At 39.7% G+C, this 27,688-nt stretch overlaps 1 protein-coding gene across 2 annotated transcripts in view; it reads left to right on the top strand.

Annotated features, from left to right (window-relative positions):
• mmp17a (matrix metallopeptidase 17a) overlaps positions 1–27,688 on the top strand; it is a 329,785-nt gene that overhangs the window by 270,098 nt on the left and 31,999 nt on the right. For both annotated transcript variants that reach the window (XM_061926889.1, XM_061926888.1), the window contains 2 exons: positions 15,548–15,724; positions 18,893–18,995. In XM_061926889.1, coding sequence (XP_061782873.1) covers positions 15,548–15,724; positions 18,893–18,995 — 280 coding nt within the window. The remainder of the gene's footprint in view (positions 1–15,547; positions 15,725–18,892; positions 18,996–27,688) is intronic.

Below are 27,688 nucleotides of genomic sequence, written 5' to 3'. Positions count from 1 at the left end.
AGATTTCGTTGTATTTGAACCTCAATGGAAAAGCCAATGTCTATCTGACTTAAAAATCCTCACCGACAAGATCACACTCTTGTAAGAGGAGCTTTACCTGCTGGATGGGGTTGGTCAGTGCACCATATGCCCCCAATGCAAGTGGACTGTCCCTTTCAAAAGTGAACGATGAAAACAATGCATATTTTCATATAATTACTAGTTCATGTCCTCATGTTGCTCTTAATTAAACTGCGCCTCTCTTTTCTACACTCGCTAAACAAATGTACAATTTACAGGTGCAAAGTCATATACTGTCGCATGTTATTGCTCAGGGATTATATATATATCAACATAATGAGCACCTTTGTATTTGTGTTGCGTGTTGGCTGCGAGACAAATGCAAGCTTTTATCTATCTTATTAGGTTCCCTGTATTCCCTCGCTAGTGGCTAACTTATCTGTTTACCTTTATGCATTAGAGGGATTTATTCAATGCAAACAGCAAATGAAGCAGATAACGGCAAACGCAAACTGCAAATGTGATTGTATTATTCCCAAAAGACTGTTTTATTCTAGCAAGTTTTTTTGTTCAAACCTCATACCCTGGCAAAAAACATGAAACCACATGTCCTATTGTAGGGGACATGGAGAATCAAATGGATTAATGTTGTATACAGTATGTCTGTATAGAAGTATGAAAAACATCTCCTTCAGCAAACTTTGGTCACACGTTTTGGTTTGCAAATGTAATATTTTCTAATGCTGCAAGCTTCTCATTAAATATATCGTTGCTCGGGTGGGAAAGCAACGAGGGTTGCTAGTACGATCCGTCCTCGTCACGTCCGTTGTGTCCTTGAGCAAGACACTTCACCCTTGCTGCTGATGGGTCGTGGTTTAGGCCTTACATGGCAGCTCCCGCCATCAGTGTGTGAATGTGTGTGTGAATGGGTGAATGTGGAAATAGTGTCAAAGCCCTTTGAGTACCTAGAACAGGGGTGTCAAACTCATTTTAGCTCAGGGGCCCCATGGAGGAAAATCTGTGCACACGCGGGCCGGACCATTAAAATCATGGCATTAAAACTAAAAAATAAAGACAACTTCAGATTGTTTTCTTTGTCTTACTTTGGCCAAAAATAGAACAAACACATTCTGAAAATATTGCAATAAAAATAGAGAAAAAAATACCGGCAGCGGTAAAGTTTAGATGCATAAAGGAAAGAAGAAAGTGAATGAATGTACATATGCATAACATTTTTTTTTTTTTTTTGATTAATTAAGTACCATATTTTCCGCACTATAAGGCGCACCTAAAAACCTCAAATTTTCTCAAAAGCTGACAGTGCGCCTTATAATCCGGTGTGCCTTATATATGAACCAATATTGAGCCACAACAAACCTAAACATTTTCATAAAGTTTAGGTCTCGCAACTACGGTAACAGCCGCCAACTTCTTTTTCCCCCGTAGAAGAAGAAGAAGTTCTTCTTCTACGGTAAGCAGCCGCCCCCGTAGAAGAAGAAGAAGAAGCGCGCGGTGCATGCTGGGATATATGACTGTGCGAGGTGTGCCGTTTTGATTTCCATTTGTTTGTTTATGTCAAGACCCCAAAATGGCTCCTATTAAAAGACACGCTTACGACGCAGAGTTTAAACTTAAGAGGATCAGTCACGCAGTAGAACACGGGAATAGAGCAGCAGCAACACTGACTCCATTAATGACGACTTCGACGAGACGGAGCACCATGTTTGATGCCGTATCCGCCCGACTGTTTAATTCGAACACTGAAGAAGAAGAATTTGAGGGATTCGTGGATGAGGAATAACTTCATAAAGTGAGCTTTACATGTTTATTTTGTGTGTTGTGTTGTGTGACATTAATGTTTTAGCATCGTTGAGTTATTGATATATTGTTATTGCTCTGCACTATTTCGAGTGTTACTATATTGTGATTGCACTAACGTTTGATTTACCGTAACAGTATCACTGTTTTTTACGTGTTTATTGAATCAGGGAAAAGTTCCCCTCCACTATGTGATATAAATGTTGCACTACATGTTATACCTTGTTGTTGTTAAAAGATGAACAAAACACCACGTCACTGACTTTACCTCGGGGAAAATAATAAAACAGCTGTTTATTCATTTTGGGAGTGAACAGAGTTGTCAGAACGCTGGTTTGTAATCTATTAATAAAGTTTGACTGACCTATCTGACTGTTTTGTTGACATTCCCTTTCGCGCAGCTCCATCTAATGGATGCATAGGTGCGCCTTATAATCCGGTGTGCCTTATATATGAACAAAGTTTTGAAATATGCCATTCATTGAAGGTGCGCCTTATAATCCGGTGCGCCTTATAGTGCGGAAAATACGGTAATGTTTATGACAACCTTTTTCCAAAACACAATATAGAATGTGAGATATAACAGGATAATGCATACATTTATCATTTGTTTTCAAAACAATTACAAAAAAGTGGGACCCCAAAAATTTACTGTGGAACCCCATTTTTATGACTTGATGGGGTCCCTGTATCCCAATTTGAAAATTCCTAGCGCCAACACTAATTGGAGTATTTTTTATTTATTTATTATTTTTTAGGCCTTTAAATTCCCTAAGGAACATAGGCCATTGATGAAACTCCTCCATTCCCTTCGGTCTTGTGTCCTCCGCTCCAGTTGTTGCCATGACAGCCCTTGCGCCTTCATCTCCTGCTCTGCGGTTCTTCTCCAGTTGACTCTAGGCCTTCCTCTCTTCCTCCTGCCTTGCGGGTTCCATGTTAGAGCATGTTTCGTGATTGATCTATTGTGTCTACGCAGTGTGTGACCAATCCAGGTCCATTTCCTCCTCCTGATTTGTGTTTCTAGTGTGTCTTGTCTAGTGAGGTCCCACAGGTTGGCATTGGAGATGGTGTTAGGCCAGTAGATACCTAGGAGGCGACGGAGGCAGCGGTTGAAGAATGTCTGTATTTTGTTGAGTACCGGTATGTTGCCGGTGATCTTCCAGGTTTCTGAACTGTAGAGTAAGGTGGATTTGACATTTGAGTTGAAGATTTGCAGTTTGGTCTTGATTGATATGGTTTTTGCTTTCCGAGGCAGCAATGGGAGTATTGGTGCATGCAAAACAGCAGCAGGCGGCTGTGGCCTGCGCGCCGGTTCTAATACTAATCTGCGCGCCGGTTCTAATATAAATTAAATATCATCCCGGGGCCATAAATAATTAATTCAAATGGCCCTCGGGCCTTGACTTTGACACATAGGACCTACAACAGGGGTCGGCAACCCAAAATGTTGAAAGAGCCATATTGGACCAAAAATACAAAAACAAATCTGTCTGGAGCCGCAAAAAATTAAAAGCCATATTACATACAGATAGTGTGTCATGAGATATACATTGAATTAAGAGGACTTAAAGGATAATAAATGACCTCAAATATACCTACAAATGAGGCATAATGATGCAATATGTACATATAGCTAGCCTAAATAGCATGTTAGCATCGATTAGCTTGCAGTCATGCAGTGACCAAATATGCCCGATTAGCACTCCACACAAGTCAACAACATCAACAAAACTCACCTTTGTGCATTCATGCACAACGTTAAAAGTTTGGTGGACAAAATGAGACAGAAAAAGAAGTGGCATAAAACACGTCCTAGAAAGTCGGAGAAAAGTTATACATGTAAACAAACTACGGTGAGTTCAACGACCGCCAAAATTAGTAGGACAAAACGGCGCTCGCCAAATACTCGAATCAGTGAAGCATGTTTAATATAAACAGTGTGCTTTATAACAATTAGGGAGGTTTGTGTCATGTTTGTCCTCCTACAGAAACCATATTAAAACAAAAAATATATTTTTTTCCCCCTCATCTTTTTTCATTTTTCATACATTTTTTTAAAAAGCTCCAGAGAGCCACTAGGGCGGCGCTAAAGAGCTGCATGCGGCTCTAGAGCCGCGGGTTGCCGACCCCTGACCTAGAAGGTAGAAAAGCGCTATACAAGTATAACCTATTTACCATATGTCTGACTATGCTTTTTTTCTTTCAATCTCTTAGATAGCTATTGTACTGAGGTGTAGTAATAAAATAAACAATAAACTAATAAAATAATACCAATATTTGCAAAAAAGTTGTTATACTAGGAGATTTTTTTTACCTTTTCAACAAGAAAGACAGATTTTATTTAAACATTACAATATTTTTCAGAGTCTTTGCTTGTTTGTTTTTTAAAACTATTTGCATTATGGCCGAAATTCTGATGTAATCTGGGTAAAATGACACTTTTTTTTCCATTACTATAATTTTACTTTCCAAACTATACATGTTTTATTTAACCTTTTTATGGTTGAATGAAGGTTAAATTACAAAAGCATTATTTGGAAAATAAAATCATAGTAACGTATAAAAAAATAAAAAAAGACTTATTGCCAAATGACATCAACATTTTAAAAGAAAATAAAAATCATGTTATTATAACAAAAATAAATTACAAGATGATGCCCCTAAATCATTGCCTCGCAATTACTTTCTGTTACACACCCTCAGGAAGAAGAAGAAGAAGAAAACACACACACGCACACACACACACACTCCGTACAACTATAAATAGTAGTGCACAGCCGGTTTGAAGCATGATAATGATAAAGCATGGTTTGCTTTAGTTGGTTGTAGTTTACCAATCTCTGTGTGCTTGCCCCGTAACAGCTGCTACTACACACTAGCTTTTCTACACACAACCTATTTCTGTCTGTGTCTATGCCGTCTGTCGCAACAAACGTGTTAGCATACTAGCTAATGCTAACGATGCTCGTTTGATTACATTACAATAGCACGTACAAATATGCATGAAAACACTCCCACAGACATCACACATGGGATGGTTTAGTAAGTAAGAATGGTTTTAGTTATATTGTAAAAATTAGGAAGGTTGCTTGAAGTGATGAATGAAGAATCCATACGAGTGGGAACGCTATGGACAAGTAGAAGACGGAACAACACGTATACTTCCGGTTGAAAGCTCTAAACAGAATGGCACTGCAGCACTTGCATTGAGCGAACTCGTCCAAAAGATGGCACCATAGCACAAACAATAACACACCTTTTCAGAGTCTTTGCTTGTTTGTTTTTTAATACTATTTACATTATGGCCATCCGCAAAAAAAAATCCATAAATTTGCACACGGTTTTAAAAGCCGCCGGGTTCAAAGCGTAGGAAAAAAGTTGCCGCTTATAGTCTGGAATTTACGGTATATACTTTTTACCAATATTTATTGCCATTGGGGAATGAGTTTTTAATCATAGTGGTATCAATATTCACATTTTAGTCACATTTTAACACCGGGTTCCACTGGCAGTAAGTGTCAGCTTCCCAGAGTGTTACACAAGAACCAACAACCCCGTCAAAGAGAATGGTAGCCCTCAGCTAGTTGGCCGTCGCCTTATTTCCATCCAGTGCTTTGCTACGCCACAATCTCATTAAACTCGCCATCTGTGCTGCGGGCTACGTTTTATAGCATTCTGTGCTAAATCCAAAAGTTTACACTGTGTGTTTATTGTGTGTCGTTATAATTACATTTCTCCATAACATATCTCGCCTTCAAAAGCTTCATTAGCTCGCTTCTTTCTGTGATTCAATGATATTGTTTGGCTTGTTATGCCTTTTATTCATCTCTACACAAACGTTTTGTTTTCACCCAGGCAATATGAGGTACTGGCCGTGATTCTATTGTTTTTTACCATGCATAACAGGTGACATCACATCAACATAAGCAAAAAGGAGTAGGAAGATGCAGACCTTAATTAATCCTTCCCCTTCACGTTTTAGAAATGACCGATCTGTTTAAATGTTAACATTTTCTAACAGGGAAAGAGAAAGTGCAACAATGGATTAAAAGCTTATGAGTGAAAAAAATAGGACACAAATAAAATAAAAGGAAAAAAACATGATGTAGTGGTTCGTACTTTGTTCTAAATCCCTCTTCTTCCGACCCATCAGTTTTCTCCTCCTGCATCTGTGCTCTGCGTACCCTCAGGAATGTGATTTGGCTTCCACAATTTGGCGTCTTTCGATCCCAGGTGTTGTCGGCACAAGTTCCTGTTTCACTATAGTCTTTCAGCACACACACTCACACACACACACACACACACATTCTTGTATTTGTTACCTTCTTGAGACCTCTGAAAAATGCCTACTTCTTTAAGACCACCCTTTCTAGATATATAAAGATTTGTATTTACAACATTGATAATATATATACATACTATGCAAATGTAAAAAAGCTTGTTGTGAGAAATGAGTTGGAATTTCACAAGAAAAAGGTCAGAATTTCACAAGAAAAACTTCGAATTTTAGCAGTGTTATAACAAAAGTCGTAATTTTACTCAACGGAAGTCCAAATTTTACAAGGAAAACTGAACATGTGTGCAATATTATGATAAAAGTTGGAATTTTACTCAATAATAGTCGCAATTTTACAGGAAAAGCTTAAAATGTTGGTAATTTTATGAAAAGAGTCGACAAAAGTCACAATTTTATAAGAAAACTTTAACATTTTGGCAATGTTATAATAATAATAATCTGAATTTTACTTGGCAAAATTATGACAAAAGTCATAATTTTACTCAAGATATGTCATCATTTTGAAAATTGGCAATTTTGTGATAAAAGTCAGAATTTTATATGACAAATGTCACCATTTTGCATTAAAAAGTAATCATTTTACATAAAAAATTTATAATTTTACGAGAAAATATTGCAATTTTACAGAAACAGAAAGAATATGAGAAATTGTTCCCAATTTTATAAGAAAGAAGTCGACACATTGTGAGAAAAAGACTGCTTTTAGTTAATTTTTTTTTTTTTTAAATGTTTTGTTTGTAATTGTTTTTTAATCTTCATTATTATTAAGTTATTCCAGTATGTCTCTATATACTTTTTTTTTTTTTTTTTTTAATTCATTTTGGCCAAACGGAGCGTATTTCAATTTCTTACACACACTTTTCATTACATATGTTGGCCAGAGAGGGAGCACTTCAAATGTTTTACACACACTTGTTATTTCATATGTTGACATTAAATATTTTTGGGACCACCCTAATGTTGATAGATTTCATCACCAGGTCTATTAGATGCAATGGTTTTCCGTATTGGGATCATGGTTTCGGTCCTAACTTGTTCACTGGTCCTCATATGGAAGGTACTTTTCCTTGTTGATGTCTCAAGAAGGATAGAAATACAAGAACACACACACACACACACGTACACACACACGCACACCGGCTCATTTCTTCCAATCTAAAGCTTTCCACCTAGCTATCAGGTGCAGCCTGACAAAGAAGGTTTTTGTCGACTTTCTCTTCAGCGCTTCTCAGTAAATTAGAATATTTCTGAAAGCCAGTTCATTTCAGCAGTTTGACTCAAAAAGTGAAACTGTTATACAGTGTTAGTCATCTGTTCTGAAAGTTCTGTAGAAAACCGGAGCAATTTCTCCCCATAAGGTATAATGTAAATCCAATTAATGTGTTCCAGACATAAATTTAATGAATTCTTGAACAACGAAAGAAAGAGGGGGGTAAGAAAGAGGAGCAGACTATATTACCTTAGATTGTTATGGTAAAATATAGGTTATGCTTTGAACCCAGTTTCCCCCGTTACGTTAGAATGTGTTTGATGAAATGTGCATGTGTATGTACAGACACTCAGCATCAAGGGTTGGAATTGGGGGTTAAATCACCAAAAATGATTCCCGGGTGCGGCCACCGCTGCTGCTCACTGCTCCCCTCACCTCCCAGGGGGTGATCAAGGGTGATGGGTCAAATGCAGAGAATAATTTTGCCACACCCAGTGTGTGTTTAACTTAAGTATGTATATTTGTACAGTAAATGTGCATGTGTATATATGTACTGTGTGGGTGTGTATACATGTATTTGTGTATGTACTGTATGTATGAATGTACATACAGTATGTATGTATGTATAAATATACATGTGTGTATGCATGTATGTATGTTTGCCTGTACAATATATTTGTCTCCCAATATAAGTCCGGCCCTAGCCACCCAGTGAGCTCAACCCCAAAACAGCAGGTGCGTACTCAGGGAACAAGGGACCCCACGTGGGCCGTAGACAGACGCGGCCGACCAAGGACATGGGAGAAGCAGGAGAAACAAGCCCCAAAGCCAGCGAGTGACCACACCACACGCGGGCAGAGACTTCCCACAGCTGGACGGGAAGACCGCGCTGGCCCACAATCAACCGGGCCTCCTCCCACAAGACCAACCCTCCCCAGGAGAGCATGCCGTGCCGCCCCACCCAGGTTGGCCGCTGCAAGACTGCCCAGCATGGGGCCACAGGGACCCCAACGATGGAGATGGAACATCCATCAACTGCCTCCGTAGAGCCTTCCCCTGAGGGAAGAGAAAAAAAGAAGGAGATCACAGATACGTCGACACACAAGGCCACTACCCCAGCAGCTGGCTGCCACGCAACACCTCAGCATGACATGACCGCGCCATGACAGACTGACAGGGATTAGACCCTAGCAGGTCCACACCAAGCAGGGCATCCGGAAGGGGTGGGTTGCGGGACCCAGGGGCCCCAGACACGCAGTCCGAATGCAGGAGCCCGGGACGCCGACCTCTTTAGGGCAACCAGCCTTCGAGGGCGACACCAGTCCCCAACACCCAAAAAAATAAATCAATCAATCAAGAATAAAACAAAACACAAACACAGGGGACGGCGTGGCGCAGTTGGGAGAGTGGCCGTGCCAGCAACTTGAAGGTTCCTGGTTCAATCCCCACCTTCTACCAACCTCGTCACGTCCGTTGTGTCCTTGATCAAGACACTTCACCCTTGCTCCTGATGGGTCGTGGTTAGGGGCCTTGCATGGCAGCTCCCGCCATCAGTGTGTGAATGTGTGAATGTGGAAATAGTGTCAAAGCGCTTTGAGTACCTTGAAGGCAGAAAAGAGCCATTCAAGTATAACCCATACAAGTTTAACAAAATAGTAATAATACTAATTATAAGCACACATATACAGTATAAATAAACAAATACATACTTTAGCTGGCGGGGCAGAGAGCCAGTCTCGGAACCCACCGTCCACAGAGAATCGGTTGATCCATCCCCCCACACAGATCTGGCCGCGACATCGGGCAGGAAGGACGGCGCGGCAGAGTGTAATGGTAGGCCCGGACCAACATACGACGAGCCAACCAACATGACAACAAACGCCAACGACGCTGGCAAGTCCACCAGCCTCGACAACCACCATGCGCATCAACCGACCACAATAGCGGCCACCCAATCGCACCGGACTCAGCAGCCATAGGCGCACACACCACAAACAATCAGCAGCAAAGACAACCGCTGCAAAACTCTCAATGGACAGCACCACCTGACCAAATCAAAACGAACGAAAAACCGCGACCAACTACCACACACCGACAAAACCATGGAGCCCAACCAGCGCCAGTACACTAGCCGGCCCAAACGCCAACACCATCGCCACCCCCTTCCAAGAAACTCCAATCCCCAATCCAAACCCGCATAAACACACCACCGCCCAAACAACCGAGCCACAGCACCCACACCAAACAAAAAGGCTGCACAAAGCCATTGATACAAACCTCACAGCACGAAGCCTAAACAGACGGACACGGAAGCCCAACAGGAAGCAAACCCGCGCAATGCCACACAAACCTGAGGTGAAACAACCGACCACCCGATCAGCAGCCATCAAAAATAAACTCTCCAAAACGTCAAAAACCAAAACGGAAGAAGACAACACACACACAAAAACACCACGGCTCCCATGAAGCCACAACAACACCCGATGACCCATCCGCCAAAAAAGCCTACCTAGCCGTACTGCCTTTAAGTAATGTTACAATTTTCCATGACAACAAAGCAAATAAAGGCGTACAAAATGACAGTTAGGCTGCCCTTTCCAAAATGTGCTAGTTTGATGCCTTGTCATGCTATCGATTAGCATTAGCCATTTTACATGGCAATTTAAACACCTTCAAATTTGGTAATCAAAACTTGCATGTTACAATCAAACAGCTGGTGTGATATAAATAAAATACTTACTGTCAGAAAGTGTTTTAGTCTTATCTTATTCTGACGCAGTTTTGAGATGTTAGATTTCCTGTGCTCTTAATTTGCCGATCTCGTCTGAGACGTAATTTCCTGTTTGTCGCGTTTCTGCGTAATATGGGCTCTTTGGTGATTGTGTACACAGCATTGTGTGCGTTCCTGACTAAACTGTAAGTATACGTCGAATATAGCACGGTTATTAATGCTAAAATGCTTACAATGTGTTAGATGTAGCCTTAACCGAGTGTTTGTTTGGAACAATGTTTCTGCTTGACGATATAATTCGCCAGCTCAACTTTCGCCCTGTTAATACAGCTTGTTACACAGTAGTTACCCTATCCTAACACTTCGACACAGACCACGTTTAAATCACTGTCTAAATCAACAGTGCTTATTCTCCATTCATCTCTTATGGACTGCTTTAATAGTCCACGTACATTTGTTTGTATATTTGTTTTATAACACATTGTAGAGTATATTATATTATATATAATATTATACATATTCTGTTGTATTATTGCATATTATATTGCCTAAATGTATCCTAATCATTATTTGTATGTGTTCCCTTTAGACCACACACACACCCCACACACACCTATACTACAATTGCTCAACTTCATCATTAAAGAGTGCCTGAAAGCCTCTCTGTGCCCTACTCTCTACTCTTTGTCCTAAGAAGATATCAGACCAGCATTCCGCATCCAGAGTAACCTACTCTATCACACTTACAGTATAACACTTTGTGGGACCCAACAAAAGACAAGACTGGCACATTCAACTTAATGGCAAAGACTACTTCCTGGCTAAGGCAAAATACTGTAGCTTATAAACTACTGACGTTTAACTCTAGGAATTGCACCTTCATGCAAACAGTTATAAAGTACAGCACAATACTTGAAAGTGAGAAGCAGAATTGTAAGAAAACAAGATAACAACTGAGCAAAAATAAACAAAGAAACATTTAATAAGTAATATGAACGCACACAAAAGTACCAAAAGTTGGTACCTTTGAGTACCAGTATCGATTCCCAAGTACCGGGAATTGGCACCGTATTGATTCAAACGGGAAAAGGTACCAATCCCAACGGACAACACATCTTTCTTTAGATCAACTGATGCAAAAACACAAAGGCGCTAGTCACCACATTACAACACAACACCGCATACTGCCATGACTCCCCAACCCCCACCGTGGTATGCTACAACTCGCAACTTTCTTTGAACCTATGGTGGTTTATTTTGCAAACAAAATATCAGAAACTGAATCGGCAGCGCCTGTTTGTTTAGACCAGGCCTGGGCAAATTAAAGCCCGGGGTCCACATGCGGCCCGTTAAGCTTTTCAATCTGGCCCGCCGGACATTAAGTTTTTGGAAATAAGTTTAAGTAAATAAGTAAATAATGTTTTTAGTATTTTAACATGGAAAGTGTAGCTGCCATTATGATGTGCAGTGATGTTTTCAAATGACCGTAAGTCTTGAACTATACAAAGTATTCCAATGGTTATAATCTGCGCTTTTGCATGATATACTAGTTACTATGGTAATCTAATTAGTTACTATGGTAATCTAATTAGTTACTATGGTCATCTATTTAGTTACTATGGTCATCTAGTTGTAATGTAAGTCACAGCAGCTCAGACCAGGCACCAAGCAGTGAGAGTGGGGAGCCTTTCCACAGTGTTTCCAGATCGGCCAGCCTGAAATGCGGGTGTCAGGGATAGACGCGGAAGGAGATTTTTACAACAAAATTCCAAAGCTTAGTGATATATCAGATTAATCAGATTGAAGGTGGGATTTTTTTTTACCCTTCGTGTTCATATTTCGCTGCGTTTGTTGCCTTTTTGTATGATTGTAAAATATGTGGATGGAGAAGGAGTGTGATGTTCATACGTTGTCAATATTCAGTGTTTTATCCTTCATAGTTAATGTTGTAAACCCCCCCCATTCTTTATTTTCATGTGCATTCTGGGTGTCTCATTCAGTAAAAAAAGTTAAAATTCCATAAAATTAAATTTTTATAAGGTGGTCTGTCATAACGTTTTTAGCATTCAATCAGACATTATTGTGAGGTTTTGTATTAGTGTTCCTAAAAATCAGATATACCGGCCCCCAGACACATTTTTTTCTCTAACTTTGGCCCCCGAGTCAAAATAATTGCCCAGGCCTGGTTTAGACACTCGATTTATGCGGAATATATACGGGCAAACAAACTAGTTTGCTATGCGCAGTGTTTGTGTAGCCGAGACGAAAACCGAGGCAAAAACCAACTCGTATGTGAAAGTGGGGCGTACAGAAACCGAGGTCTTTGTCTACAGTCTAATTGGTATCTTTGGAACTCCTGAAACCAAAAACATTTTGTAGGATATTCTATTTCATTGAGATGCGCCAGGTATATCTATATACCCTATATTTGAACATTATGGGGAAATGCACCTTCGTCGCCCGCAGCCTTTTTACGTCTCTCTCTCCTGCACTTTGCTGCTGATTGGCAGCGCGGGGGCTCGGGCCGTATTACCATAGTTATCTCTCTCCGCCACATGGCCGACAGCACTCACGGCCTCCAAAGCTGTCTTGTGTGCCTCTTAAAATACAACCTATAGGCTTCACTTGTAAGAGGCCATAAACATGCAAACAAAACTCACAAAAGTAGCAAAGTTAAAGCAGTTAGCAGATAAGTGGACACCCTCTTATCATCGTTTGACTCCTTTTTTTGGAACATCTGCTGTACATGTCTCGCTTCTCAATATGTTGTGTTAGTAGAGTTAGTTTTGTTCCCTGACGTTTACCACTGGCAGCATACAGTATGTATGGCATTTGTATACATGTCGTGGAGCCCTGCAAGAAATGCTCATAACTAGAGATGTCCGATAATATCGGCCTGCCGATATTATCGGCCGATAAATGCGTTAAAATGTAATATCGGAAATTATCGGTATCGTTTTTTTTTTTAATTATCAGTATCGTTTGTTTTTTTTGTTTTTTTTTTATTAAGTCAACATAGAAAACACAAGATACACTTACAATTAGTGCACCAACCCCAAAAACCTTCCTCCCCCATTTACACTCATTCACACTCATTCACACAAAAGGGTTGTTTCTTTCTGTTATTAATATTCTGGTTCCTACATTATATATCAATATATATCAATACAGTCTGCAAGGGATACAGTCCGTAAGCACACATGATTGTGCGTGCTGCTGGTCCACTAATAGTACTAACCTTTAACAGTTAATTTTACTAATTTTCATTAATTACTAGTTTCAATGTAACTGTTTTTATATTGTTTTACTTTCTTTTTTATTCAAGAAAATGTTTTTAATTTATTTATCTTATTTTATTTTATTTTATTTTTTTTAAAGTACCTTATCTTCACCATACCTGGTTGTCCAAATTAGGCATACTAATGTGTTAATTCCACGACTGTATATATCGGTTGATATCGGTGTCGGTAATTAAAGAGTTGGACAATATCGGATATCGGCAAAAAGCCATTATCGGACATCCCTACTCATAACATTTTGTGTTAAGTGAATTCTTGTGTTTTTAGTTTATTTGTCACAGGTCCAGTGCGGATTATTAAACATGTCTGTCAATATGCCAGAGTTAGCCAAGCGGTTATTATTTACCCATAGTCCCTTGACCAGTGATTCTGAAACTGTTGTACCGTATGCAGGCTCCATCTAGTGGTATGCCAAAGAATCACTTAATTGCACCTAATATTAAATATGTAAACACCGTGTTACTGTTCAAACTGTATGCAATGATACAGCGGCCAAAATATCAAATATAATTGTTAAACAAAACTTGTGCCTTGTTTTTAATGAATACTTACTGTTGGTCATTATGGTCGTACTTGAAGAGCCAAGTGTTTTCTGAGGTACTTTGTGAAAAAAGTTTTGACAATTTCAATATGCAATCATTTTCTACCGCTTGTCTCTTTCTGGGTCGCGGGGGGTGCTGGAGCCTATCTCAGCTGCAATCGGGCAGAAAGCAGGGTACACCCTGGACAAGTCACCACCTCATCGCAGGGCCAACACAGATAGACAAACAACATTCACACTCACCAATTTAGTGTTGCCAAGCAACCTATCTCCAGGTGCATGTCTTTGGAGGTGGGAGGAAGCCGGAGGGAACCCACGCAGTCACGGGGAGAACATGCAAACCCCACACAGAAAGATCCAAGCCCAGGATCGAACCCAGGACCTTCATATTCATGTTAATTCTTAAATACCCAGGGGTCTGGCAAATTGTCCCCATCTTGTGGACAACGTGAGAAACTCAGGTCATGATGTGCACCGTATTTACTTATATGACCCAATTCAAACAACTTCTTCTACTCATGGTGTAGGAAAAAAAACAAACTCAACCAGCATAAAAAGCCAACAGACATGGTCACACAGAACACAACCTGCTCACTGAACTTTGTGGATATTATAAAAGAAACGTGCCATTACCATAAAAACATTGAAATTACACCCATTCCAATCCATTGCAAGGCATGATGGGAAAAATGCTGTGGAAGTCGCTTCCTAGCAGCTGCACTGTAGACACGGCACAAGAGCCAAGCGTGCAGGTTTAACAAAGTTTTAATGTTTTCAACAAGATTTTTCCAAATGTTTTTCGGCATGTCGTGACGTTGCCGTCACTCCCAATCCTCTCTCTCGCTCTTCTCCCGGCCGCTTACTGTTAAAGACAACATATGATTAGATCAACACGCACCACCTGTGAGATCTAATCTGTGTCTCGCCGTCAGCACATGCACCGCCCCTGCCCGCTGGTGCTCGTCCTCAGTGCCATGGACAGCGGCGGTGACTTTTGCTCCTGCAGGCGCGCTGATCGCACTTTCCCTCCACAAATGCAAAACACTCACTCCATTATCCATGTTTGACTTTGAGCTGCTTGATATTTGTAATTGATTACAAAGCTTTAAACAGGTCGTCACAGAAGTAAACAAGGACGGAGTTGAACTTTTACGTACTCTTAATATTCAATTATAATAATTATCAAATATATATCCATTATATTATTATAATATGTAAACACACACACACACACTTTATATATATATATATATATATATATATATATATATATATATATATATATATATATATATATATATATATATATACCTGTGTGTGTGTGTGTGTGTATATATATATATATATATATATATATATATATATATATATATATGTATATATATATATATATATATATATATATATATATATATATATATATATACGTGTATATGCTAACAATTAATTGTATTTGCCGGGAAGGAAGTTACTTTTTTAAGCCAGCGGATGGCTTAAAGCATAATGAAACACTAACACAGTACCAGCTCAGTGTCAATACAGGTGGTGAGTGTGCCATACACTTACTGCGGCGTCATTTAGCCATCACTACTGGGACACCCTGATGTCCCTCACATGATAACACATCTTTTACTCGCTCTACCTCCTTCAGACTCTCACGGGATGGACCTGTACGCGGTGGCCGTCCACGAGTTTGGTCACGCCATCGGCCTGGTGCACACCTCAGCCATGGAGTCCATCATGAGGCCGTACTACCAGGGTCCTGTCGGAGACCCCCTGAAGTACGACTTACCCTATGAAGACAAGGTCCGCGTCTGGCAGCTCTACGGTATGACTTCACTCCAACTGAGCGCCATAGTGAAAACGTATTAATTAACAGAAACGTAGATAAAGTTAATTGAGTGTCTTTTGGCCGTTTCACCTTATCGTAGCGTTTGTTGATGGAGGCGGCGCATGGGAGAGAATAATGGGAATGGAGGTTAGAATGAAAGGCAGAGCGAAGCACTGTTGTTTTAAAAGAGTCTGGTTAGAACACAGGTGTCAAATTTAAGGCCCGGGGGCCAGATCTGGCCCGCCACATCATTATATGTGGCCCACGAAAGCCTGGAAATAATATATATAATATATAATAATTATAAAGTGCTTTATCATTCCTTACTAAATTAGTTGTTTCCATTTTGACAGAACAAAATACATGTACTTCATGCAATTATTTAAGAATGCAACACAATATTATATTATCATAAATTCCCAAAACCTTTTTTGAAAAAAATTAAAATAAATACTGCTTAACTTATGATTTCAAACAAGTTACCCATCGAATTGTACACTGTCAAAATGACAATAGACTTAATCGTAAAACTCCTGCGTCTGAGCTGACAGGTGGGTTTTTTTACCGTAAAAATCAACTTTGGTACAGTGTTTCCATTCACAGTAATACACTATAACAGTCATTTTCAACCAGTGAGCCGCGGCACACTAGTGTGCTGTGAGAGATCGTCAGGTGTGCCGTGGGAAATTATTTAATATCTCCTAATTAACCATTGTCGGGTGTCTGTGCTATAATAAAGTGCGGCAGATAATGTAATACTCTTCTATTTCAGTACGTGGCAGCAGAGGGCGATAAATACCTGTAAAGACAATCGAGTTAATGCTGCGCGACACGTGACAGTGACAGTTTGGGATCGCAGCAAGGAAAAGTGAGCAAGTGACAGTGATGGAGAAGTTTTTGAGAAGGGAAAATGCAAATGCCGAACAGGGTCCTGGACAAAATTCTGACCCAGATGAACAACCTAGTATGAGTGGTCGACAAAATAAAAAAGACAGGACGGTGAGCTCGAGGCAATACAGCAAAAGCTATCTTTCATTTGGATTTACTCTCACCGGGGATGGGACAAGCACCGACTCCGCAGTGCTTGGTGTGTGGTGAGCTTTCCAATAGCGCCATGGTGCCAAGCAAATTCAAACGCCATCTCCAAACGAAACACCCTTCCGTTCAAAACAAGCCGATGGACTATTTTGTATGCTTACGTACAAACAATGAGAAACAGGCAACTTTTCTGAGAAAAACCACAAAGGTGAATGAGAGAGCCCTCAAAGCTAGCTACCTTGTTGCTGAACTCGTAGCTAAATCAAAAAAGTCCCACACTGTGGCAGAAACATTAACACTGCGAGCCTGTAAAGCCATTGTAAATTACTGTAGATGCTCAGGCCCAAGTTTCACACTGGGCGAGTATAAATACATTTAGAAACTATAATATTAACTATATGTATTATATACTATGTTAGTGTCATTTTGGTTGGTGGTGTCCCCCAGGGATCTATTCTAGGCCCCATCCTGTTTGCACTGTACCTTCTTCCTCTTGGAGAGATTTTTAAGAGGCATGGAGTGTTTTATCACTTTTATGCAGACGACTGCCAAATTTATATGCCTATTTCAAAAGGCCACGGCCCCCTGACACTCCTTCTCAACTGTCTATGCGACGTCAAGGCTTGGTTAGCCCAGAATTTTTTAATAATGAATGAGGGAAAAACGGAAATTTTAGTGTTTGGTCCGGCCCTCACTGACTTGGGACCATTGCAAAATTATGTGCGTCCCAAAGTCACCAGCCTTGGCGTCACTATAGACAGCGATTTTAAACTTGACAAACAAGTCAATGGCGTTTTAAAATCGTGTTTTTATCATCTTCGTCTTTTAGCAAAGGTAAAACCGTTTTTATCTTTTAACCTTTTTGAACAAGTCGTGCATGCTTTTATTTCAAGTCGCCTGGACTACTGCAATGCACTTTATGCTGGCATTAGCCAAAAAGCTCTCTCCCGGTTGCAGTTAGTCCAGAATGCGGCAGCACGACTTTTAACAGGGGCCAGGAGACGCCAGCATATAACCCCAATCCTTGAGAGTTTGCACTGGCTCCCTGTTCATTTTAGAATTGATTTTAAAACCTTGCTGTTTGTTTTTAAAGCTTTACATGGACTGGCACCTCAGTATATCTCGGACCTCATCCAAACTTACAATCCTGCGCGCGCTCTGAGGTCCGAGAGCCAGCTCCAGCTCGTGGTGTCCAAGACGAGACTTAAAACCAGGGGAGACAGGGCCTTCTCTGTGGTTGGCCCTAAGCTCTGGAACACTCTGCCCCTCCATGTTCGAACTGCTCCCACAGTGGAGTGTTTTAAGTCTCGTCTTAAGACCCACTTTTATTCTCTGGCTTTTAACACTACGTGAGTTGTGTGGTCCTCTGTTGTCCTCTGTGTTTTTAAAATTTTGCTTTTGCTTTCTATTTACTGTTTTAATTGGTTTTACCCTTTGAAATTGTTTTTAATCACATTTATTTTATATTGTTTTTAATTGTGTTTAATATTGTTGTGCAGCACTTTGGAAACATTTTGTTGTTTAAATGTGCTATATAAATAAAGTGGATTGGATTGGATTGGATTGGTGTGCCGCAGGATTTTGTAAATGTAAAAAGTGTGCCGCGGCTCAAAAAAGGTTGAAAATCACTGCACTATAAAAACAACAACCCTCAATTTTACGGTAAAAAAAAACTGGCGGCTAAGTTGCATGAAAGTTACCGTAAAAAAAAAGAAAGTCTGACGACTGAGCTGCCAGTTTTTGACATTAAAATCCAATACATTTAATATTCAAGTGCATCTCATATGTGTAATGTCATGAGACAAATCCTTAAACATTTACATATATTCATATATTATTCTCTGTTACACGCGGCCAAAGTTGCGATGTGGTCCTCGATGAAAACAAGTTTGATACGCCTGGTTTAGAAAAATAAGCGGCTAAAGGAAATAACTTCCAATATCCATATTTGTGTTTCTATTGGCACCAAAGATAATGCACATGAACAATCCGTCCAATAATGGAATCTGTGCTGGGCTGTGTTGTTTCCACTCCCAGCCAGGTGTCTTAATACTTTTGTCCGTTTGCTGTACAAAGCAATGGCGGTTGGAATCAATCATCCAGATTTAAATTGTATTTCCTTTATAGGCGTCAGAGACTCGGTGTCCCACACCACACATCCAGGCAACCCCTCCCAGACGGCAGATCCACCGGTCTTACTGGACCTTCCGGAAAACAGATCGTCTGTCCTGTAAGTAGATCATTTAATGCAACTCCCACAATTAAACCACCATTCGGGTGTCAAAAGCATAAAATGCAGTTCACAACCATTTCATTGATACTCTTCTTTTTCTTTCTTTTTTCTGACCTTCTGAAACACACAATCTTGTTCAATCATCTTAGATGCACGTCACTCTCCACCAGTCTACATCCTTTGTAAAAGTATGTTCATGGTTTTGTTTCCAACATGCTGAAAGGACCCATAGCGTTCAGATGACTGAAGTTTCACCAAAATCTCTTTATGTAAATTTTACCCTGAAAATAAATCTGGCAGTCATTTCTAGAGATGTCCGATAATATCGGCCTGTCGATATAATCGGCCGATGAATGCTTTAAAATGTGATATAGGAAATTATCGGTATCGGTTTCAAAAATTAAAATTAATGACTTTTTAAAACGCCACTGTACGGAGCGGTACATATCCGGTAAAACAAGGACAACAATATTGGTGGCGTGCCTTAGAGGCACTGCCTTTAGCGTCCTCTACAACCAGTCGTCACATCCGCTTTTCCTCCATACAAACAGCGTGACGGCCCAGTCACATAATATATGCGGCTTATACACACACATAAGTGAATGCAATTCATACTTGATCAACAGCCATACAGGTCACACTGAGGGTGGCCGTACAAACAACTTTAACACTGTTACAAATATGCGCCACACTGCGAACCCACACCAAACAAGAATGACAAACACATTTCGGGAGAACATCCGCACCGTAACACAACATAAACACAACAGAACAAATACCCAGAACCCCTTGCAGCACTAACTCTTCCGGGACTCTACAATATACACCCCCGCTACCACCAAACCTCGCCCCCCCCCCAACCTGGGGCAAGTATGCTCTAGTATACTCTGGACTGAAGCTGTGTGCCTTCATTGTTTTGGTAGCTGTTGTTTTGAGGCATGTTTAAAAAAATAAATAAATAATGCACTTTGTGAAAGTCAAAGTATAGTATTTCCCATAGTTGTAGTGGGTATTAGGATTATCTCAGGGAGAGCATGTCCCAAATTCCAAGGTGCTGTTTTGAGGCATGTTAAAAAAAATAATGCACTTTGTGACTTCAATAATAAATATGGCAGTGCCATGTTGGCACTTTTTTCCATAACTGGAGTTGAAGTTGTTCTCTTATTTTGGAAAACTTTGTTTTCGATTGATTGATTGAAACTTGTATTAGTAGATTGCACAGTAGTGAAGTGAATTATATTTATATAGCGCTTTTCTCTAGTGACTCAAAGCGCTTTACATAGTGAAACCCAATATCTAAGTTACATTTAAACCAGTGTGGGTGGCACTGGGAGCAGGTGGGTAAAGTGTCTTGCCCAAGGACACAACGGCAGTAACTAGGATGGCGGATGCGGGGATCGAACCTGCAACCCTCAAGTTGGTGGCACGGCCGCTCTACCAACCGAGCTATACCGCCCCACAGTACAGTACATATTCCGTACAATTGACCACTAAATGGTAACACCCGAATAAGTTTTTCAACTTGTTTAAGTCGGGGTCCACGTTAATCAATTCATGGTAAAGTTACATTGTTTAATGCATCCAGCGGGGCATCACAACAAAATTAGGCATAATAATGTGTTAATTCCACGACTGTATATATCGGTATCGGTTGATATCGGAATTGGTAATTAAGAGTTAGACAATATCGGAATATCGAATATCGGCAAAAAAGTCTATATCGGACATCTCTAGTCATTTCTCATACTATCAATTAGTTTTTAAGTAATGGGTCGATAATTAACTGTATTCGGGATGCCCCTTTTCCATGTGACGCCATCTCTTGTACAGAACTGGAGCCTATTTCCCTGCTAGACAGTGTGGATAAAGGCATGTAAAACCATTGTTTTGATTCCTTAACTGCATGTTTTTTGTCGCCCTGGTCTATGATTATTTCAAAACTGATATAGTGAACACTATGAGCAAACACGAAGACTTGCCTGCTTTTCCGTCTCCTCATAGCCTGTGTCTCCTCATGCTCTTTCAGCGTTTCCTCAAGCATCTTGAGGAGCACATCAGTAGAAGAGAATGCAATAGTTTTTGAGCGCTACGTCGGCTCTTTTTTTCTTCGTTTTTTTCTGCGGGTTCTGACTGAGTCTTTTTTTCAGGATAGCATTTGGCTTGAGTCTTTTCAATTTTTTCCATCTAAATTCAGACCAAAACTTTTCTTCTTCAAAGTCAGAGTCATTAAAATGATCGCTGCAAACTACACTCCTCTTATTGGGTCCGTCCCATTTTGAGCAGGTCAATTTGACAGGAGAGGTCCATACTTTACTCATACTGCCATCATTTGGAAATGTGTGCAGGCTGACTTCTTCTTTAGCTGTATTGCTACAAAGGGTGGGGGGTTGGGGGGGGGGGGGGGGGTTATTCAGTCAAAACCTGGGCCCCTGTAGAGGGGGTCCAGACTGAGGCCAAGGAAAGAAAAAAACTTCATAGCCATAGCACACATAAACATGTGTGTAAGAGGTAAACACGTCTAAAATCACTACTGTGTCTATTTTGGGGGGAATTTTAGGTCCAGAACTATGAAATACAGCAAGTGCCAATATTGTCAGCATTAGAGGGGCCCTAATGTATTTTACCATGTTGAAAATAAAATAAATTACAAATAATCTAAGACATCACAATTAAAAGAATACATGAATAAATGCAGGAGTAAATAAAAGACAAGTGTTAAAGCATTTCTTACAGCACTTGAAAAGCTGCTCGATACAAGTCATGAAATGCTCATGTTCATGTACAAGAATACCGGTAGTGCTTCCGCAATTTGTCGATGCAATCAAGTATGAGAATTATTTTTTTTTTTGATCACTGCGTCATTTTACTGTTGACATACTTAGCTGCACTAGCGAAAGTACGTCTATACACAGTGTGGATACACTTCAAAGTTACTAATCCTTGCCTCCATGGTGGTAAATACAGTAAATTACATAGTAATTAGAGATAAATTCATTAAAATGTAATATCGGAAATTATCGATATCGGTTTCAAAAAGTAAAATTAATGACTTTTTAAAACGCCGCTGTACGGAGCGGTACATATCTGGTAAAACACGGACGTTGCATCTCCCAGTCAGCAGCCCCTCCGCTCTCCCCTGTCCCCTCTTCCACACACAACACAAGAGTTGCAGCACGACTGCAGCATGAGAGGTTTACTGGCGACTCTTGATGACCTCATCAAACCGCCGCGTGCGTAGCACGGAGTACCCGGAGGGAACTCACACAGTCACGGGTAGAACATGCAAACTCCACACAGAAAGATCCCGAGGCCGGGATTTAACTCACGACTACTCAGGACCTTCGTATTGTGAGGCAGACGCACTAACCCCTGTTCCACCGTGCTGCCCGAAAGGAGGACTGATGGCGTCTAAATCAAGTTATATGATGTATTCGTGTTAGTCTAGCCATACTTTGAGGATGTAGTTTAAGCGGTACAAAAACTGATTGTTTTTTTTTAAATATCCATGTTTGTCTCGATATAGCTGTGATATTTGGCAAAACTCCATATGAAACAATACTTGCTTACATTTCCACGCGGAGAGAAAAGAGCAACTTTAATATCAATCAATCAATCAATCAATCTTTATTTATATAGCCCTAAATCACAAGTGTCTCAAAGGGCTGCACAAGCCACAACGACATCCTCGGTACAAAGCCCACATACGGGCAAGGAAAAACTCACCCCAGTGGGACGTCGATGTGAATGACTATGAGAAACCTTGGAGAGGACCGCATATGTGGGTAACCCCCCCCCTCTAGGGGAGACCGAAAGCAATGGATGTCGAGTGGGTCTGACATAATATTGTGAGAGTCCAGTCCATAGTGGATCCAACATAATAGTAAGAGTCCAGTCCATAGTGGGGCCAGCAGGACACCATCCCGAGCGGAGACGGGTCAGCAGCGTAGAGATGTTCCCAGCCGATGCACAGGCGAGCGGTCCACCCCGGGTCCCGACTCTGGACAGCCAGCACTTCATCCATGGCCACCGGACCTGTGCCCCCCCCCCCTCAAGGAAAAGGGGAGCAGAGGAGAAAAGAAAAGAAACGGCAGATCAACTGGTCCAACAGGGGGGCTATTTAAAGGCTAGAGTATACAAATGAGTTTTAAGATGGGACTTAAATGCTTCTACTGAGGTAGCAATATGTAAGTGTAGCTGTATTTATTCATTTAAAACATTTAACACCAGACATGTAAAGCTTGGTGTGACATGAGTAACCCATTTGTGTGAAAATGCGAGACTTCGACTATCGTAATGTTAAGTGAACCTGCGGCGGTACTTCGTCTTGTCCCCCCGGGGTGAGCCTCATATCTCGGCTGTGGAAACAACTTCATGCACTGAACTATTTTCAGCGTTTGGAATTAAAACCTCACATCTGATCTATCTTTTCTTTCTATGTTTACACCTAAATAGTTGGACTCATTTCTTATTGTGTCTTATTGTATTGTATTGTCAAGTATTATTTGGACTTGTATAAACAATGTGCTGAAACTACAGCTGTTGTAATTACCGCGTTTTCCGGACCATAGGGCGCACCGGATTATAAGGCGCACTGCCAATGAGCGGGTCTAGTCATATCTATTTTAATACAAAATCCGCACTGGATTATAGGGCGCATTAAAGGGGTCATTTTTATTTTTTATTTGTCTAAATTGAAAACACATAACATAACATTTAATGGTTCTTTGGTCACAATGTTGCATAGATTATGTTTTACAGATCATCTTCAAGCCGCTTTCTGACAGTCGCTTCAGGATGCGCCGTTTTGTGGGCGGTCTTATTTATGTGGCTCACCTTCGGCACCGTCTTTTCTCCGTCATCTTTGTTGTACCGGTGTAGCGTGCAAATTTCAGGAATTATGCAGATCCCAAATACAGATCAGCAGGTGCCAGAAGGTAAGAAAAGTTTATTTTGCATAATATTGCAAAACAAAATGCCAGATAATATGTCTTACCTTATACACACACCATAAAATTACTCGTATGTTGAAGCACAGTACAATCCATCAAGCGGTGTGGCTTCATAGCTTGCCAAAGTTGTACTAAAACATTTTGATAGATTTTTGAGAACCGTGTGTAATGTTCTATATTTTCAATGGAACATATCAAATGTTGGTGTTGTTTACTTGAGTCATATTGCAGTCTACTAGGGTTGTACGGTATACAGTATTAGTATATTACCGCGATACTAATTAATCACTTTCGGTACGATACCATCTCTGAAACGTACAGGTCCCGCGCCCGCGTCGAAGTCCCGTTGTGACATTGCTGGTTTACGAGCAGACAAGCATGTTCGGCGGCACACAATCACAGACTACTTATGAGCAGACACAGTGTGTAGACAGAAAAGGGAGAACGGACGCATTTTGGACTAAAAACTAAAGATAAAGGTGAAGTTATAACACTGAAACACCCTCAGAAGGAGGTGCTCATACTTGCCAACCCTCCCGAATTTTCCGGGAGACTCCCGAATTTCAGTGTCTCTCCCGAAAATCTCCTGAGACAACCATTCTCCCGAATTTCTCCCGATTTCCAGCCGGACTTAAGGCACGTCCCTTCCAGGTCCGTGCAGACCTGAGTGAGGACAGCCTGTCGTCACGTCCGCTTGGCCAACCAAAAAATAACCACAGAACACTGTACCATATGGTGTTCTGTGGTTACTTTTTGGTTGGCCAACGGTTTACGTTGTATTGAGCACCCTGACGGCAAGTGTGGGAGTCGGTTCTGAAGTATGAAGTAAAGAGACGTAACTTCGTCACCTCTCCTGGTTATTGACTCCAACCCAGAATATTACACTGCCCATACCTATGCTCCTTCAAAGGCTGTGCTACTGGCTGCAAAGCATTGCACTTTCAAATACAACAATGAGTAGATAAATGAACACTGAAATTCAAGTATTTATTATATATATATATATATATATATATATATATATATATATATATATATATCATAAAATACATATATATATATATATATATTTATATCATAAAATACATATATATATATATATATATATACATATATATATGTATATATATATATACATATACATATAGCTAGAATTCACTGAAAGTCAAGTATTTATTTTATATATATATATATATATATATATATATATATGTATATATATATATATATATAAGAAATACTTGACTTTCAGTGAATTCTATCTATAAATATACTCCTCCCCTTAATGATTACGTCGATTTTTTTTGGCATCACAACATCTTCTTTCGTTTTTTAAAAATGTATATTATGTTTATAAACTAAGGAAATATGTCCCTGGACACATGAGGACTTTGAATATGACCAATAAATGATCTTGTAACTACTTGGTATCGGATTGATACCCAAATTTGTGGTATCATCCAAAACTAATGTAAAGTATCAAACAGGAGAAGGATAAATGATTAGGCCTATTACATTTTAACAGAAGTGTAGATAGAACATGTTAAACGAGAAAGTAAGCAGTTATTAGCAGTAAATGAACAAGTAGAATTAATTTTCTACCACTTGTCCTTAATAATGTTGACAAAATAATAGAATGATAAATGACACAATATGTTACTGCATATGTCAGCAGACTAATTAGGAGCCTTTGTTTGCTTACTTACTACTAAAAGACAAGTTGTCTAGTATGTTCACTGTTTTATTTAAGGACTTAACTGCAATAAGAAACATATGTTTAATGTACCCCGACTTAAACAAGTTGAAAAACTTATTCGGGTGTTACCATTTAGTGGTCAATTGTACGGAATATGTACTTCACTGTGCAACCTACTAATAAAAGTCGCAATCAATCAATCAAAACCCTAGGATTTTTTTGTTAAAATAAAGCTAATAATGCTATTTTTTTGTGGTGCCCTTTATTTAGGAAAGTACCGAAAAGTACCAAAATAATTTTAGTACCGGTACCGGTACCAAAATATTGGTATCGTTACAACACTACAGTCTACATGTATCTCTTATGTGTGACTGCCATCCACTGGTCACACTTATCATTTCACCATGTACCAAATAAGATAGCTTCGAGGTGGGTAAGCACAACCAAAATTATTCCGTACATTAGGCGCACAGGGTCATAAGGTGCACTGTCGAGTTTTGAGAAAATGAAAGGATTTTAAATGTGCCTTATAGTCCGAAAAATACTGTAATTTCCTGCTTTAATTGCAAATAATACATAATAGGGGAATACATTCAGATATCCTAAATGTAATTCCACATAATATTTACATATACATTTGAAAGTACAACCTAGAACATATTTGTAAAACAACTGCTATAATGTAGAGATTATTTAAAATTCATTAAAAAATAGGCTGGACTTTTAGAGGAATATTTCTATTAACAATTACATGAAAACATCTTTAAAAATAATATCTGAGTAGTACTTTGTGATGTTGCTGTATATAATTCAACAAGAAAGACAAAGAGGATCTCTGCCTTTATGGGACATCTGGACTTCCTTCACAGGCGTGTTTCGGAGAGGACATCCGGCTACAGTGCATCATCAAGTGAGCGAAGCTGATAATTGACTGCCTTGTTAAACTTTTTTTTTTCAAAATAAAGAATCATATAATAAATCCTGTATAAACTGTATCATAACTAATAAATGTGAGTAATTTCTTTAAAGTTAATTTATTTGCTTTGTAAAGAGAATTTATGTATAGATATAAATTAAACATGTAATAAATAACAGAAATATATCCTAATAACCTCTTAATGCTGAAATCTACTGCATATTTAAAACCAATTGTGAAAGTAACTAAGTTGGCCAGAGTGCTTCACGAAGTGTTAAAAAATAATAAAGTGGGTCACTGTATCATGTTTACAAATACAAGATTTCTCTGAGCAGGAGATGAATCTGCCAACAGCAACACATACAGGTCTACTCATGATAAATGTAAAAAACTACTTTTGCTTCATAATTTCATGTTGTGAAGCTTTTTAACTTACAAACCCAGTTTCCATATGACTTGGGAAATTGTGTTAGACGTAAATATAAACAGAATACAATGATTTGCAAATCATTTTCAACCCACGTTCAGTTGAATATGCTACAAAGACAACATATTTGATGTTCAAACTGATAAACTTTTTTTTTTTTGCAAATAATCATTAACTTTAAAATTTGATGCCAGCAACACGTGACAAAGAAGTTGGGAAAGGTGGCAATAAATACTGATAAAATTGAGGAATGCTCATCAAACACTTATTTGGAACATCCCACAGGTGTGCAGGCTAATTGGGAAAATGTGGGTGCCATGATTGGGTATAAAAACAGCTTCCCAAAAAATGCTCAGTCTTTCACAAGAAAGGATGGGGCAAGGTACACCCCTTTGTCCACAACTGCGTGAGCAAATGTCAAACAGTTTAAGAACAACGTTTGTCAAAGTGTATAATGTGCGGTCCATAATATCATCAAAAGGTTCAGAGAATCTGGAGAAATCACTCCACGTAAGCGTCATGGCCGGAAACCAACGTAAAATGACCGTGACCTTCGATCCCTCAGACGACACTGTATCAAAAACCGACATCAATCTCTAAAGGATATCACCACATGGGCTCAGGAACACTTCAGAAAACCACTGTCACTAAATACAGTTTGTCGCTACACCTGTAAGTGCAAGTTAAAGCTCTACTATGCAA

Source organism: Nerophis lumbriciformis, linkage group LG32 (assembly GCF_033978685.3).
Source record: "Nerophis lumbriciformis linkage group LG32, RoL_Nlum_v2.1, whole genome shotgun sequence".
In the NCBI taxonomy this organism is placed as follows: Eukaryota; Metazoa; Chordata; class Actinopteri; order Syngnathiformes; family Syngnathidae; genus Nerophis; species Nerophis lumbriciformis.
This window is presented reverse-complemented; position numbering and strand designations above follow the sequence as displayed.